The 17,818-nt window shown below is 36.8% G+C and overlaps 1 protein-coding gene across 1 annotated transcript in view; it reads right to left on the bottom strand.

The window, feature by feature from the left end:
• Positions 1-72: 72 nt before the first annotated feature.
• LOC113227732 overlaps positions 73-17,818 on the bottom strand; it is an 83,013-nt gene continuing 65,267 nt past the window's right edge. Inside the window, exons 10-24 of the mRNA XM_026460719.1 lie at positions 15,351-15,520; positions 13,311-13,402; positions 13,026-13,138; positions 11,804-12,877; positions 11,406-11,623; positions 10,932-11,045; positions 10,271-10,424; positions 9,432-9,511; positions 9,079-9,261; positions 8,725-8,851; positions 4,759-4,937; positions 2,903-3,047; positions 2,670-2,788; positions 914-1,073; positions 73-325 (exon numbers count right to left, since the gene is read on the bottom strand). Of these exons, the coding sequence (XP_026316504.1) occupies positions 73-325; positions 914-1,073; positions 2,670-2,788; positions 2,903-3,047; positions 4,759-4,937; positions 8,725-8,851; positions 9,079-9,261; positions 9,432-9,511; positions 10,271-10,424; positions 10,932-11,045; positions 11,406-11,623; positions 11,804-12,877; positions 13,026-13,138; positions 13,311-13,402; positions 15,351-15,520 (3,181 nt within the window). The remainder of the gene's footprint in view (positions 326-913; positions 1,074-2,669; positions 2,789-2,902; positions 3,048-4,758; positions 4,938-8,724; positions 8,852-9,078; positions 9,262-9,431; positions 9,512-10,270; positions 10,425-10,931; positions 11,046-11,405; positions 11,624-11,803; positions 12,878-13,025; positions 13,139-13,310; positions 13,403-15,350; positions 15,521-17,818) is intronic.

The following is a 17,818-nucleotide window of genomic DNA, read 5'->3' as shown; positions in this document are numbered from 1 at the left end:
GTCGAAAGAATTTCATATCTAATCTAAATGAGTCATCAACAAACGCGCCCACCTTAAGGGAGTGTACTCTATTTAACAAAAATCCTTCAAGTTAATATTAGCAATAATCTGCAAAATAATCGTTATAAAGTCATAATCGTCATCTTTGCTTAACATGAACATACCTTCAACAATAACCTCAACCTGATGGCTTTGTCTTGCAGGTGTCTCGCATCTATAAATCCCTGAATCCTCCTTCTCAGCGCTCATGATGCTCAACCGGTACTCCAGTTGGCTGTCCCGTCCAGGATCTGTAGTCCAGCCCTCCGGGTAAGTGCGGTTGACACTGAAATGCATAAAATAGTACTAAATAAGGTTCAGACAACATCACCAATTACCTGATCTGAAACTATCGAATTCCGCATCTACAGTTTTATGTAGTGACATTTTTAAAAAGAAAATGGATTTGCTCTTGACCACTTCCTAGCCCTGGAGCAAAGAAAGGGTCTAGAAAGGAACAAGCTCGCTCAGAAGATGCCTACTCAGTCGGGATATGTGCTCGAAAACATAGTCGCAGGTAGGAAATTGCATTCCTGGGCTGTGCATGATAACAAATGACGAAAACCAAAATTAACAGCCAACTAAACCAATTTTCTGGTCTCAAACTAGGAAATTCCCTGTGTGCTATGAGTACCAAAGCAATGGGATTCACTCCAGGGCGTTACCCAAAACACCCAGGACCAATTTAGAAAATATCGTTTCCCAAAATAGGTTCTACTGCCCGCAGAGTTAGCCGCTAAGCCACCGAGGTCGAGAAATCCTTTACTTACAGATCAATTTCCTGGCTGAAGGTGTTCAAACTTTCAGTGAGATACCAGAATTATATGAGCAAGAAAAAAGAAGCTATTATTGTATTAAAGATGAATAAACTTACTCCTGATAGTAATGCGTGACGTTCCATTTCGGATTTCCAAACCTTCTCATCCACAGGCACTCCATATGCAACACCGTACCAGGGTAGACCAGCATCTTACCGTCGTTGGTCTGCGCGATGGGTCCTTGAGAATGCCTAAACAATATCGTTGGTGGCTTCTCCACTGAAAGAAATAAAATTTTATGGGAAGATTATTTGGGCAAACGCTTAACGAGAAATTCTTTGCAACGTGTACTGGTAAGTAAGTAAGATTCAAGTCGCTCAAGATCATTGCGACAAGTGGTCAAGTATAACTAAAATACAGATGTATTAGTAATTGCTTTAAAAATTCAATTAAGGATGGCACCGCAAGAAAAAGATATTATAGTCAGGTGGGAGCAAAAGAAACATACTCTATTATCATGGAGTAAATAAACGCAATTATTAAGAAGACTTAATTGACAAATGTTATTATTATTATACAATTCCAGAATAATTTGAGCATTAATTGTTAATGAATTAATTTTTAATTGATTAATTATTAAATGATTTATTTTTTAAATACTTTAAAATTAAATTTGGCAATCTTTTTAAAATTAAATCATTTGACTTTCAGAATATATTCGCTTAGATTTATTTATTTTCATTGTAATAATATTATAATTAATGGTAATAAAATTGTATATCTTAAAATTGACATTGCTGCGCCCATACAGGGTACATGTTTGATACTTTACCAACTACTCTATAAGGCCTAAATGTATCAACATGTTTAGCAATAAACGATATTATTATTATTATTTAGAGCTCCAGGAAGAACTCATAGTCTTATAAGAATTTTGAAGTACCTACACTAAACTACCTTTGTTTATGTGACATGTTTTAGTAGTCATTGCGCTACGTACAATTCTTACGATATGTACATTTGCCGGAAACGTGCAAAATGTGCTAATGTTACTTTTTCCCCAACCGCTCACGCGATGCGCTCCTCCTACCACAAAATGGCGGCTATTTGGTTTCGCAAATTAGAAAAGCATTCAGTTTAAATACAAGTTTTTATAAATAAAAATTATTATTCTGCATTGCTAAATTTACGGTATGTTTTCAATAAATAAACACCGAAATCACCAGCCCAAATAATAACACACTCGATTGTCGTGACGTATTTTTGATATTGTTTATTTTTTTAAATGACAGACCCAGGCATTAAATACTTTATGGTTTCCTAGAGTAGTCACCGAAATAGCAATTAATATTAGTTATTTTACCTGTTATAACTTCGATATCCGATAAATCGGTATAAAATCATCACCGGCACCTCTAGGTGTGGTATGCGTCCACGGCTGCATGTATCGCGTGAGCGGCTAAACAGTAGGAGGAACAGTATATGGTATTTCTTGTAAAGGTAACGTGTACCTGGTGTTCTCAAGATTTCAAAACTGTTAAATCTGTTATTTACCCGCCTTTTGGATTTGGAGCATCGTAGCGACATCTCTTTAAAATCGTTTAAACTAATTTAGTTGTCTGTTTTATCGATTGAGATACTATAACGCAATCCTCTTTAGATTACCGACTGAGAGACTACAGTGCTAAACTCTCTAAATTATGTGTCAAGGCTTCAAGTCCCTCTTCCCCCGGTGGTCCCTTTACCTCACCTGACCTTATAGGGAAAAATATGTTTATTATTGCATTATTACTTGCATGATTAATGGTATTGTAAGAAGTTCTTATATGATATTATTTACAATGTGTGAAATGTAACCAAAAAATGACTTACTAGCATAATCGTTTTCCTGATTCAGACCAAAGCAAGAGGGCTTCATGCCGTCCCAAGATCCTCCAATGCATTTCCTTGTTGGTGATCCTGTCATGGCGTATTTGCCAATATCGCTACACCTATAAAAATGAATTCCACACCTTTTAAAGGCCGACATGTTTCATTTGCTATTTTGTCAAGTTCTTCTGTTACCACCACAAGCAGTATAAACTGAATACAAGCGTTTTACATACCTGGATACAATAACCGATCCGGCTGGGAAATCCACAATTTCTGTGATCTCTAGATCATTGAAGAACGACACGACGTGAGGCTCTTCGTTTCTGAACGTACAGCTATTGTTGTTTAATAGCTCTTCGCTTTGTGCTTCCAGTTCCTCTGGAAATTATAAGATGAGAATTTACTACAAATTCTTGTATAATATCTAGAAGAGCAATCGCAGCGCCACTATCGTGACGCGTGCGGGCCAATTTTGCAAGTTAGTCCCAATTTGTGAAGTAACACAGTCGTACTACTACACCACTTCTATATAAGCCGTTAATTTAAAGGTGGGCACCTTCGCACGGGCATAGTTAGCACGAAATTGTCGCTCCGCGCGTCAGCGTTTTCAGCAAACAAATTATTTTGTTTTAATTTATTGTTTGGTTACAACTGAAAGGAATTGGTAGTTAATTTGTATTATTATTATTAATACATATTTAAAGTATACATATTCCACCAAAAATATTAAACAATATCAACTATAAGAAATGAAACTATATTTCCGGATTTAAATCGCATATATTTGTTTTTTCAAACAAACCGACGTTTCGGGCCCTTTACAGGTCCCATGGTCACGGTTGATTGAGGTGGTACTGTCTTCAACCAGTTATGTCTAATATTGATGCAAACCACCCTATTTTTTTCACTATAGTTACAATAGTTATTAATTAAATACCTTATATTTAATTTTACAAAGAAAACGTTCCAATTTACGCTACATTACGTTTTACAAATTATTTTATTGAATGAATTTTTATGAAGTTCAATTTATTATTACTTAATAATAGAAATTAGAATAAACTAAAACATATTAATTAGTACTGAAGTATTATGTCTGTTTGGGATTTTTCATTAGAGGAAATACTGGATCCCAAACTGGTGGTACTGAGAAACCATCTTCCCTGTTGAAATTAGGATGTTTCTTAATTTCAATGGCCTCTCGCAGCATCCTGGGTAGATAACGGACTTCTTTTGCAAGGACCTGGGATATGTCAAACTTCATTGAATGTGTAGGTTTATCCATGACATGTTCGCAACAATATTAACTATTTAATTCGTAAAAAGAATTCTACTTGGTTTTCCCCTTCACCGAAGACACTGTATTTACCAGATTTCGTGGGTGTATTTTGATGCATTCAGCGAATTGACGCTTCAAGTGTGGCGACGTTTTCGTAGCCGAGGCGTAAGAATATTCCTCGACTTTATCTTCAGTTGAAAGTTAATTGACCATGGGTTCCCAGTAAGGGCTCTTACACATAAACACGATACGACGTGACATTTACTATTATTCAACTGGTTTTGACATACCATAATTTTTATCACGTTTTTGACATAATAAAATTATCATAATTTACGAACATTTGTTGGGACTATTATTATTATTATTATTATTTTGTTATTAATTTACTTTCTTCAAGCAATATTTTGTCCAATTTGGACTATAAATTAATTAATTGAGTGATAAAAAAATTGTATCACTTATTATGCTTCTTAATGTTAATTATTGTGATCTAAATTTTAATTATTAGTTTTGATAAATTTCATAGTAATTGTAATAATTAATGACACAGCTTGTATACGAGATTAGTAATTACTTAGTTATTATCATTGTAGTGCCCTTACAGGGTTCATGTGGAAAACTATTATGTAACACCTTTGTTAATCCACATGACACAATGAATAAATGAATTATGACGTCGCGGCATCGTTTCACGATGTGACGTTGTATCGCGCTGGCGTTAGCTCTAGCACTCGGCCTTGTAACTCACTCGTCCAGCAATTCCTTACTTCCAGGCCTCTGCAGTAATGTACTATTGTTTAAACTTACCACAATCAAAACTTTTTCCGATCCAACTTCCATTTTCACAAATGAGTTTCCATGTGGTCTTCTCACCCATGATAGATGCAATACATCTGAACGTGATCTCAGTTCCATGGGGGTAGCCTTCCATGCTCAGTGTGCCATTGACCTCAGACCCGTCCCGGTATATGAGAGTGCCTTGGACCCTTTGGAGAAGTTCCGAATAATTATGACAAAGGTTATGATTATTATGACAGATGTTACATTTAATTACTAGCAATAATAATTGTAATACAAGTATGTAATTGACTAACGATGCTTTATTTAATTATAAATCACATTGATAAACTAATTGATTAAATTAATAATTTACTGAATAAATTAATCTTTAATAAACAATTTACTAATTCAATTAATTAGTTTATCAGTATAAATCGTTACTTAGATTATTAGTAGAATCTGTAAATCAATGCGTTTTTTAATTATTACAATACGGTAATAGAAAAAAAAACTTAGACATCAAAATCTTCGTCCTTAAAATTTCAGGGTTTCAATATTTGTTGAACTGGATAGTAACAGACACAAAACATGCACTAAGACATTGAGGAATTTAATTGAGCAACGAAAACTAAGCTCGGCCAAGACAAAAAAGCTAACGTAGCCATACGAACAGCTATCACATTGAGAGGCGTAATTTATAGAGACGTCGGGCACAGATGTGACACGGGTGTTTCCTTTTCAAAATTTCTGAATTGTTAACGCTTGTCTTGATTCACTTTATTTATACTGATTTTTTTAATTTTACATTATTATGGCGCCATAAGTGTAATTCTTAACAAGATACCTACTGCAGCAAAAACCACTATATTATGTCATGTCATTTTGCTTTGCTATTATTATTTTTAATTCAGAAGTTTTTCTTTAATAAGCAACTGTTATGGACAGGCGAGTAGCTTAACATCAGGTGCACAACTTGTTCGTCCCGTCAGTTGACATTTAAAACAAAAACTTTAATAGGTTATAATTATTACCTAATACAAAGTACGTTGGTGTATGTTCGATACACTTAGAAAAAAATCCTTCGATCCTGCCGGATTGGTACCGATGTCTCGTAGCAAACCGTGTCAGACGCTACGCCAACTAAGCCACGGAACGAACCAGCGCAAGTCACGAATTTTTCTACGTGCTTGTAGTCGGATCTTTGTATTTGGTTTCTCAACGACTTTTTAGCCGTAGCGACATCTATGACAAATATATTGTCCATCCTATGAGAATCTAATTTTGACATTCAATAAAAATTTAAATAACTTTAAATTGTTGTTTTATTACAACTGCCTCCGTGGCCGAACGGTTACCATACCGGAGAGAGGGTTCGATTCCCGGGCCGGGAGAAATATTTGTATGGCCTACATTTATTTCTCTCGTGAGTTTGGGTGTAATTTGTGGTTGTCTATGTGTGTGTCCATGGCACCCGCGACACAGGGTTTCCCTAGTGCGGGGTTATGTTGAGTGTGTGCGTTATTATTATTATTATTATTATTATTATATATACGTATATTGTGGCGCCCTTAATAGGATGTATGTAGATACTGTTTTAATTTTAAGACCGCTGTGTAAACTATGAAAGTAATAAATATTTTGACTTTGATATGGCACCACGAACGCTCAGTTTTGTCGGTTCTATGTTGACCAATTATATGTGAGTATACATTGCAGGAAAAAATGGCAGTGTTAGACGGGAAGTATAGCGGTAGAACTCCTTGTGAAAGAGTTCATTCAGGGAAGTACTGCCACCTTACCTATTTCTGTCGCCAAGCAGTAATTTGATTGGTAGGTCAATTAATGTCAGTATTACTGCGTTTTGGTTTCGAAGTGTGAGGTTGCTGGTGAAATTGTAGGCACATGGGACTTGTCAAATTATGTTTCAGAGTGACAGGCGCTGTAGTAGTGCCCAGATCTTTGCGATTTAAAGCCCTGACAGTCCTGCCCTGTTGCAGTGACACTGCAACTGTTATAGCCGCACGACTGGTACGTCCTTTTTTTGTTATTATAATCAAGTGATATAATAATAACAAAAAAGGATGAGCAGAGTTTGATCGTAATAAAGCGGTTGTATATAATCGTAAGATAAAAAATTGTTGAGCACGATTGTTTTGTTTAGTATTTTACGATATCTTTTTTCACTATACTTGAGTTTTGAAACAGTGCTATCCAGATAGCCTTTAAAAGTAAAATTGTTGTATAATTTTGACCTCTTTACTGGCCATTTGAAGCAAATTAATAAAAATGACCAAGACAACAGAAATTTTGAATTGAAAGCTCCCTCTATAGTGCTAATTCTACAAGCACGCTAAATAGGGGACATAAAAGCGTTTTATTTTTATATTTATCAATCAATTATGATCACTTCAAAGGGACTGGCCACGAATAATAATTATGCGTGACGTTCGTTTAACCAGTTTACGATAGAGTACCCGTTTCCGACGTCTATATTCCATAAACCACGCCACAGCTGATGTTGTATCAATAAAACGTTATTTTGAATCCAAATACCTACTTATAATAGTAAACTAAGCCCTGCCTTCCGAGGATTTAAGACCTGGGGGTCTACTCTCGATCTCCGTCTGACATCCGTCCGAAACAATTACTGCCAAATAAGCAACACTTGACCAAATGAAAAGACGCGTGATGCGAATGAAGCTTCATACTGGATACTTGTCTTTTAATTTTGTCGAATATTACTTATTTGATAGTAATTGTTTCGGACGGATGTCGGACGAAAATCGAGAGTAGACCCCCTGTAGTAAGTTATGAACATGATACCTTCTATGGTCCGTCCATGACAGAATGAAAAATCAAAATCCATAGAATTCGATATGCGAACATTTTGATGATTAAAGAATTGATGTTTTTTTTAATAGATTTTGATGACATATTTGATGATCATATCAATGATGAGACTATTCGTGAAGATGATCAGATAAATGTAGAAGGTAAAGAAGCAAAAGTCCGAACCTAGAAGGCTCTCACCAGGGCTTGGCATCCCTGACCGCCATTGTTCGCTTCAGTCTTTCCAGTCAGCAAATAAAAAACATTTCTTTGCAAAAATAGTACTTTTTTTCGTTAATTTGTTCATTGTCTTGATGACAACGCAACTTGAGCAAATTTTTATTACATAAAGTTACTGTCAGACTTACATATCAAATTAATTTAATCAATATTACAATTGATTTAATCATTAATCACACAAACACGACTAAACAAAATAATTTAAATAAAAATGTACGTGTCTTTAGTGGTAAATAATAAAAATTTGCTCTCAGTGTTCCATTGTTACAGACACAGACATAGCAAAGGAAAATATCACAAAACTTAAAAAAATCAACGCGTTTGAAGCAACGTGACGTGACTACAGTCCGCGCAGGAATGAAATAGCAATACAAAATGTACTGGGTATAAACAAAGACAACACTAGGTAACTACAACAGCCGGCGAAGATTAATGAAAGAAGATGCTTCGAACATCATCTAGGCCTTACCACGCGCGCGGATTAAACGTTACATGTGCCTTACAATTTAGAGTTTCTCCTTTAAAGCCAATGGCACTCTAGTAGATTTAAACGAATACAACAGAATGGAAATGATTATATAATTCTTAAACAAAAAACACAAGCTACAATGAAAGCGATTTTGTTAAAAATTACACGAATATAGGTGTCAATTTACTGATTTTACGATAGAGGTTTGCTTGTTTCTGCTTAAAAATATCAAATTTTGTTAATATTAAAACAATATATTATGATGGTGACATCACTTTGCCTATAGTAATGTTGTTGACATTAGCCCCTGTAAATGCCTTCGTTGTTATTATTGTCCACTTCTAAAAAGTTTTAATCTTTTGGTTAATTTACAAAGTCAGTTTTTGCTCAACTTAATTTTAAGTAGAACTTGTTGCGAAAGATATCATGAGTTGTGAAAAAGGACTGTTTATTACCTGGCCGGAGGTCCGCATTCTGTGATTGTTTTACCATCCAGATCCGGTTCTAGATCTGAAACATCTTCCCTGACGATGTCTGAACCACTCTGAAACTCTGATGTTGGACGTGGACGGGATAGATTTGCTGGAATTTTAAACATGATATTATTTCATTTTCAAAAGATTACTAACTTCGGTTGGCTGTAATGACGATGAGGTTAAACTCGCTAAATATCTAACTTGAGTGATTTAAAACGTACGTATAGGTAATTTAAATACTTGTATATTATGAAGGATCCTTTGTGCTGGGGGCACCTACAAATTTAATTCCTCCCTGCCCAGCTTACTGCGACACTGACAAGATATACGAACCTAAAGGCCTGCAGAAGTCATGGACAGTAGGCTGTAGTCTTCCTAAGTGGCAATTCAGTGTAGCTGGCGGTGCTCTACCGGGTTCGCAAGCTATGTTGACTGATGATGCATGGGCCACAGTTAGACCTGCTCTGTACCCTGCTTCGTAAGTCGCTCCATGCAGAAGGGGAAGTTCGCAGGGTGCTAGAATAAAGATACAAAAATAACACTTGTACTCGTATATTAAAGGCCTGAAGGGAGTTTTGGCAGACAAAATAGTACAAGATATCTGCGTATGTTATTGGGCAACAGACGTGCTGATTAAAGACATATGTAGAAATACCCACTTTTCGTATCACTCAAGATCTTCTTACCTGCCACGCATTCTGGCATGCTGGTGACTGCCCATTCGCCAAGCCAACATCTCAAATTTGTCGGCCCTTGAACGTTGTATCTGTAAGTAATATTATGGAAAATCTTATAATTTTCAGTAGAGAAGTTTCTCCCACAATATTGGGCCTGGACTATTCGAGATTCCGCTGCTCCGGACATGTGGAGGGAATAAGAGAGGATCATGCCGCGAAGAGAACTTATTTGAAACGACCGAGTGGACGTCGACGGGTTCGGACGTCCTAAATAGCTGGTGCTAGTGGCTGGAAAGAGCAGGCTTAAAACCGGGAGGCGTGGTCGAGTCTGATATCGGAGGTCAAGACCCATTTTGGGTCACTGCGCCACCGAAATAAGTAAGTAACTTGAATAGAAAAGAAGACCTAACAAAAAAATGTTATGCGAACACTCGTTAAGTTATTTCATCAAAGTATAGAATTTAATTTTTAGGATGTGCAAATTACTCTGTGATATTTAGAGTGTCGATGTACTTCACTTCTCTAAATGCATTCTGGTGACTTTTTTAACGCAAGTTTGCCATATATAGTCTGACCGTTAGACGGACATGGATTGACCGACATCGAGTTCGTGTACTGTTGTTTAGCTTATTATCTTTCTTGCCGTGAGCGATTTTTTCAATGCGTTAAATGCACAAGAAACCTTCTCTGACTTCTTGACACAAAAGTCTAAATTAATTCTTTAAAATTTTCTGTATTTTCTATCGAGATCTACTTTAGCGTGGACCATAAGCTGTGATTTGGAAGACACTCTGAAAAGTCATGCACCAGCAAGACATGGTCAACACCATACAAACTCATATATTTACCCGTATTCACAGGAGAAGTGAACGACTTGTCCATTCGGTACAGGGTCAGTTTCATTGAGTTCTCGATCCTCTTGGCTGGAGCCCAAGGTTAGAGGAGACGAGTCCGAAGGCATAGTGTATATGCCGTACTCAGTCGACGGGACGTGACAAGGCACTGAAATAGAAGCAGAAAAAAATATGTTTTAATGAAACTTGTGCCAATTAAGTGGCTGAAAATTATGCTTTTACAGATTTCAAGAAAAAGTTTTCAATTTCGTTGTCCTTGTAATGCAGTTTCAATAGAAACAACAGAAATGTTGGAAAAGTTAAATTTGTGCGAGAGCAAAGCATGAAAGGATAATTATTTAGAATAATTTCCAGGAATATAGAGAAAAGGTGCATGCGCAAGACAGAAAAATGGTCGTCCATACCGTTACTGCGAAAATATAAGTCACAAAAATTAATACATTGTGGTGCTGCTTTCATGGTATACATTTGAGCAAACATATGGATATGGTCCACCTGATAGTAAGTTCCGAAATGTATACTAAATCGAAACTATTCAAATATTGTTTTCTGAAGCGAGCACATGAGTTAATATCCATAATTGTAATCATTTTATATTTAATGCAATGTTAATGTACTTAATTAATCTACATAAATGTATGGCCTTTAAACTTACAAATTTCGCACTTCGGTTTGTCAGGTTTCCATCGTCCTCTAACGCATTTGGCAGTAGCGTTTGCTTCTAAGTTCAGTCCGTAGCCTTTTCCACAAGCAACTCGTACAATAGTGCCTGAAAAACAGTTCAAATTAAAAGTGTCTGTAGATGTGACTGGGTTATCAAAATCAAATTTAGTATAATGTACTTACTTAATAACAAGTATTTACTATAGTAGAAAATAAATGAAGATTTAAATTAAGAAGAAATAGAAAATTTCGTCGACTGGGGCATCGTGCCCAAGAGGCTGACAACATTTGAATGACTAAGCTTTTTGTTTGGAAGGAAGCTGCCAACCTTCTGGTCATTGGAAGCTTCAACAAAAAACTGAAAGCTTTATTAATATACTATGATTATGCTGACTCTCTCTGCGGTTTAACAAGTTCCCCGATATATGGATCATTGTTATTACGAGACCGTACAAAAAATACCTACCAGAGCTAAAACTGTTATTTGGATCCCGTCCGTACTTAACAATCTCAATATTAACGTAAGGATCACTCTCGATCGGTTCACATGGCACCTTTGGTCGTCCTTTTTTCTTTTCAGTAGTATTAGTGGCTCCATCCATAAACTCTTTTGCTTCAGTACTTTGACTTTCATCATCGTTCAGATGCGCTGGATTGTTCCGACCCCCTTTGCCTTCTCGACCTCTGAAAATATGAATTAAAATTTCATACATTTTTCTTTCACAACTATAGAAAGAAATACTAATTAGGGGGGTTTCATGTTATAAATACAACATGAATAAATGAAACTAGCACTGGGGAAATTGGTTCTCCCGAAAATTATAATTAAAATATCTCTTTCTAATAATCTACATTTAAACTTACGTTTTTGGAATAGTAGCTGTAGTTTGGTTAAGTCTATCTGTTTTTCTACTCGTTCTTTTATCCCTTTTATCCAAAATGTTCTCTACTTCTGTTGAATTCGTACTTTTATATTGCAAAGGTATTACTGCCATTTCTTTGTCATTGCGATTGATAACATTATGTTCAGATTTACTATCTACTGTAGCTTTGGCCTCTAGGTCTAAACTTTGTAGCGGTATGACTTTAAGCATATTATTTATAATTTCGTTTGTATATTCTTTTTTGATTGGTATTGTTGTCCAATCTCTATGGTATTCTTCTCTTACTAAATCTCTTTTAATTCTAGGTTTTACAGTAGAACCTATGATAGTTATGGTGCTTCTACTTTCCTCAGCTTCTAAATCTAAATCTAAGTCCAATTTGTTATCAACTCTATGTTTTCTTACACGTTTTTTACTATCAGCACCTTGTAATTCAACGTCCATTTCTTTTTTTACCTCGTCACCATTTTTAGAACTTGAATAGCGTTTTCTTCTTTTATCTAAATATCTTTCAAAATATTGATGTTTCAATTTATTAATATTCTTCTCATTTTCCTTACCACGCCCATGTTCGTGAAATAGACCGCCTTTTAAGACCGTAACATTGGGTAATTCATCTAATTCGTCATCATCTTGATATTCACTGATATCTTCATGATGTTGTATTATATCTTCCTCTTCCGGCTCATAAACTGGTTGATACGAGTACAATCTGTGTCCTATAGGTTCTCCATGTACATTGTAAACTGTGTAAACAGCAGTTGGATATTCTCCATCAGGGGTTTCAGCAGAAACATCTTCATCTTCATCTTCAATATTAGTGTCAAGTTTTTTCATAATTTTGAAGTTTGCATGTCTCAAAGTGGGTTTTTGAGTTTTGTGATTGTATTTATCATACAACTGATCGAGGTGTTGTTGAGTAGGGTCAGGTTTATGTCGAAGGTTGTTGTAGTATTGGCGGAGGTAGGCTGATCTTCTAGAACGGAGTTCTGTATCTGTTATAGAACGACGTCGGCGTGTCCAACGGATTCGAGGATGTTGGAAAAGAGTACACCTATTGGAAAAATAAAAGTTTAAGTTACTATACTATTCACACTTAGCATACGCAGTGCAGAATTGTTTCTTAAATTGGTTAACCGCAACCTTATCGCGTAACGTTGTATACATACTATATGGTCATAAAAGTGTGACAAATGACTCACTTGGGCAATTCTCTAGGACGCCAATGGCCGCCAATGCAGGTGGCGCCAGGTGGACCTTCAGACAATACATAGCCTTTCTCACATTCGTACATGATTTGTTTGTTGTTAACCACCTGAAATAAATAATTTTATACATACTTAGTTTTTGGTTAGACTAAAAATGACGTTGATGTTTAAAGACACTACAGACACAGATGTCACTCGGCAGAACCTTATGCGAGAATTTTACGAGAGCAACGGTGTTAAGCAAAGGACGCCTTTGAATTGCTGGGAAATGACTCATACCTTCTTGACGTAAGGTCGGTAGTCGTACAACCCCATGTTTCCAACTAGAAGTACCTTCCCGTTTTCGATGTACCCAGGGAATGGGCAGAAGACTGTAAACAGAAATGCATATTCATATAGAGCCATGTGGTGTTAAAGACATCTAATTATGACAATAGAAACGGACAAGAGAATGTACTTTAGTTATTAGCAGTTGACGAGATTTAACAATGACAACAAATGTGCGCGACTGTCCAATCAGATTAGGGACATCCCTTTAAAAGGGCCCATGAGTATGGAGTAAAAACTAGTGGATGTAGTGTATATACTTTCTATTTTTACGATGTACTTGTAATTTTATTTTGTTATCTAATTTTTTATTTTATTGTATTTTGTTTTATTTTAATTAATCAGCGTGACTTGTAACACTAGAAAGCGAAACTTTGAAGTGTTTTCAATAAATATAAATAAATTTATTAAGATTTTTTTGTGAAATAACTCCACTAGTTTTGTTATGATTGTGAATTCAAAGACAGTAACATCTATCAGATGGTTAGAGCAATGCTACGGTGCAGCATGGACGTGGGTTCAAGTCCCACTGGGTCGACGAAAATTTTTCTGTGTGTTGAACCTTTGTATTCACAATCATAAAAATAAATAAAATTAGGATCGCAGCACATGAAGTTAAGAAGTCCTACTCCACTGAAAAAAAGGCGAGATTATGGGGCGCACTATAAGTATCCGGAATGAATAAGAAAAAAAATACTATAAATGGTCAGAAATGAATTTATTGTTTCTCAAAATATTCTCCGTTAGCGTTAATGCACTTTTTCATACGAATGAACCAATTTTGAAAATATTTATGCCACTCCTCCGTGACAAACTCTGAAACATATTTTTCATACTCTTCGACAGCCTCTTCAGGCGATGAAAATCGTTGACCGCGTAACTGGTTCTTAATTTTTGGAAATAAATAAAAGTCACAAGGTGCCATGTCGGAACTGTAAGCGGGATGGCTCATAAGGTCAACGTTAGTAACCTTCGAAAATTCATTTGTCTGTCTAGCCGTGTGAGAACTGGCATTATCGTGGTGCAAGATGATATGGCGTTTACGGTTATTTTTACGGAGTTTGTCAATAATTTCTGGCAAACAAATGGTCGTGTACCAAATTCACGGTACAACGATTCTCCAAAGCAACAGTAGCCACGTGTCCAGTTTTATTAAAAAAAGAAGCAATCATCCGCTTAGAGGCACTTTGCACGCGCGCCACTTTGGTTGGTTTCGGCTCATCTCGAAAGACCCATACGAATGATTGCTGCTTTGTTTTGGGATCGTAAATATAAATCCATCTTTCGTCACCTGTTGTATGTCCCACACCAAATTTGACGCCCCTTCGTTGAATCTGGCGTGGCATTGCACCAAGTGACGCGATCCGTTTTTTGATCCTCAGTCAAATTGTGTGGGATCCACCGAGAGCACAGCTTTTTCACACCCAAATGTTTGTGTAGTATGCTTGTATTTGACTCATACCTATGCTTAAAGATCCATGGTATGGCACATGCCTGTCTGTTTTGATCATACGGCGCACAGAATCGATGTTTTTGTTGTTCACAGCAGTGGACGGGCGACCATCACGAAATTCGTCACTGAGATTTACACGACCGCGTTTGAAAGAACTCAAACTACTACGCTATAAATAGTCGTCTTGCATGGTGCTTCATCGCCAAAAGCAATTTGAAGCCGAGCGAAGCTCCGCTGAGCTGTTGAATTACACTTAAAGTCGTAGAAAGCCATACTATGAAAATGTTCACGAGTTAAATCCATAGTGATGTAAACAACCAATTTCTAAAATGACGCCACAATGTAAAAACAAGTGACAGTCAGATGAAACAAACTGCCAAAGACTTCCATTTTCAAATGTTGTAATAACTTTTTAAATATTGTTTAAGTAAGTGGCCAGTTCCGGAAACTTATAGTCCGCTCTATGTATAACGATATAACTAGGCTGGATTTCTAGACACTAATTGACGTCTGGAGATTTTACATAAGGGTGTTCATACCTTCTTCGCATTTGGGCGTTTCTCCTGTCCAATTCCCAAATGAACACACAACAATAGGATTTCCTTTCAACTCGTAACCGTCTTTACATCTAAACCTTGCTTTCATCCCGTGTTCAGTTTTAGGAGCTATCACCATGCCGAAGCGAGGGTTCTTCGGCATTCTTTTGCACCTGAAAATAATGCAAAATATTTTAATTACTGCTCAATATACATTGACGAGGTAAACAATTTTTTATATGGTATCAAGTAACGGAACGAACAAGTCGTGCAACTGGTGATAAACGATTCGCTTATCCACAACAGTTGCAGTGCCGTTCTCCGTCCGGAACAATTACTGTGAAGACAATATCAAGCATGAAGCTTCATTTCATTCGCATCGTGCATGCATCTTTTAATTTGGTCGACTATTACTTATTTGACAGTAATTATTTTGGACGGATATAGGACGGAGAACAAGAGTACAGGACCTGAGACAAACTTGACAATACTCATGTGTCTATAATTTCAATAGCATCCATACTCTTCAAAACCGGAAAGCAGTAATGGTTTGGCAAGATAATGGCATTGAAACGCGTGTACCGCTGCTGGCACCGCTTGGAATGTTCCGTTGGATTGTAATGTAGTCTGGAGAGTAGTAGTCTCCGCAGCCTCCGCAGCCTAAACACTTCTTGCTTAGTAAGTTTAAAGTTCAAAATTCAAAAGGGTAAAGAAATTATTCCCGTTTTATTAATATTTGTGATCTTTAAAATGTTTATCGCAACAAGGGATTTTTGGTAACTGGTAAACGGTTAAAAAAAAATGAGAACACGTGTTCGTGTACAGGGAGTGTCGATGAAACGAAACAAAATCAAAATGGCGAGACAAAATTAAAGAACGATTCTAAATAGGAAATGAAACTATTTTTCCGGATTTAAATCGCGTATATTTGTTTATCAAACAAACCGAAGTTTCGGGCCTCGATTTAAATCCGGAAAAATAGTTTCATTTCCTATGTGTAACAATCGCGAAAACCTAAGAACTCGAAACGATTCTAAATTTAAGAACAAGTGATAAAAAGGCGATAAAAAGGTGGTATGACGATATAAGGAGATCACATCGTCACAGCATTGCTGCTAGGCGACAAAAATATACCTAGATATATGTCGCTGGGCAAAGGAGTTCTACTGCTACTAATATACTGTAGATTGATGGAGTATCATATTTATTTTCGTGGCTATCGTAGTGACTAAGGGATAAGAGGCTGCGCACTGCAACTGACTCGTATTCTTTACGAATCCGAGACTATGCAAATCTAGAAAATTCGAACCTCCTTCGAAAGTAGCTTATGCACTAAGTCCGGTTCCGAATCCCAGATATTAAATGATCTCTGTGATATTTTGGACTGTCATTTCTCGGATTCCTGGCCCAATATTCTCAGTTTCCGTCCAACGTCTGTCGGAAACTAAGTAAAACTCAAATAAATTAATTAAAAGACGCGTGAAGCGAATGACGCTTCGTACTTGGTATTGTCTTTTTCGCGATTTTCTGATGGATAGGTCAATCCGTGTAGTTATAGATGGTTACTTGTCTGCTCCTCATGGTATAAATCCTCCTCAGGGAACTTTCATCTTCGCCACTCTATTCTTGCTGCATATCAACTGCTGATACCCGGTGTCTTTGGGTACGCAGACGACAACACAGTGGTAGAGAGTTATATGCCAGACGCCGGAAACAGCGGAGAGATCCGGTGTAAACGAGAGGCGATGGTAACCCGGTTGAATCTGAGCCTGAAAGCGGCTTCCGACTGGGGAGATGCGAACAGGGTCTGGTTTAATGCGGCTAAAACACAGGCGTGTCTTTTCACATCAAAACGGAGTCCCCTACACCTTACTCCGACTTTCCGAGACGTTTCCGTGCCGGTAAGGGACCACCTTGAGCTACTTGGTCTGGACTTATCATCCAACCTCAACATAGGACGAAACATCCGAGTGCTTGGCAAAATCTGCTGCCAGAAAACTGGGCATACTTTACAAGGTCAGGCGGTACTTCACACCTGAACAGCTTTTAAATCTGTATAAAGCACAAGTTCGATCGTGTATGGAGTACTGCTGCCACGTTTGGGACGGCTCTGCCCATTACCAGTTAGATGCCTTGGACTCGGTGTTTCTAATTATGACGATAGAAATGGACAGGAGATTGTACTTTAGTTATTAGCTGTTGACGAGATTTAACAATGACAACAAAATGTGCGCGGCAGTCCAACCAGATTAGGAACATCCTTTTAAAAGGACCGATGAGTATGAAGAAAAAACTAGTGGGTGTAGTTACTTTCTATTTCTACGATGTACTTGTGATTTTATTTTGTTATCTATTTTTTTATTTTATTGAATTTTGTTTTTTTTTTAATTTAATCAGCTTGACTTGTAACAGTAGAAAGCGAAACTTTCTACTACTACTAACTAGTGTTTTCAATAAGTAAATAAATTAGG

Source organism: Hyposmocoma kahamanoa, unplaced genomic scaffold, assembly GCF_003589595.1.
Source record: "Hyposmocoma kahamanoa isolate Upper Pololo Valley unplaced genomic scaffold, ASM358959v1 215, whole genome shotgun sequence".
Taxonomy (NCBI): Eukaryota; Metazoa; Arthropoda; class Insecta; order Lepidoptera; family Cosmopterigidae; genus Hyposmocoma; species Hyposmocoma kahamanoa.
This window is presented reverse-complemented; position numbering and strand designations above follow the sequence as displayed.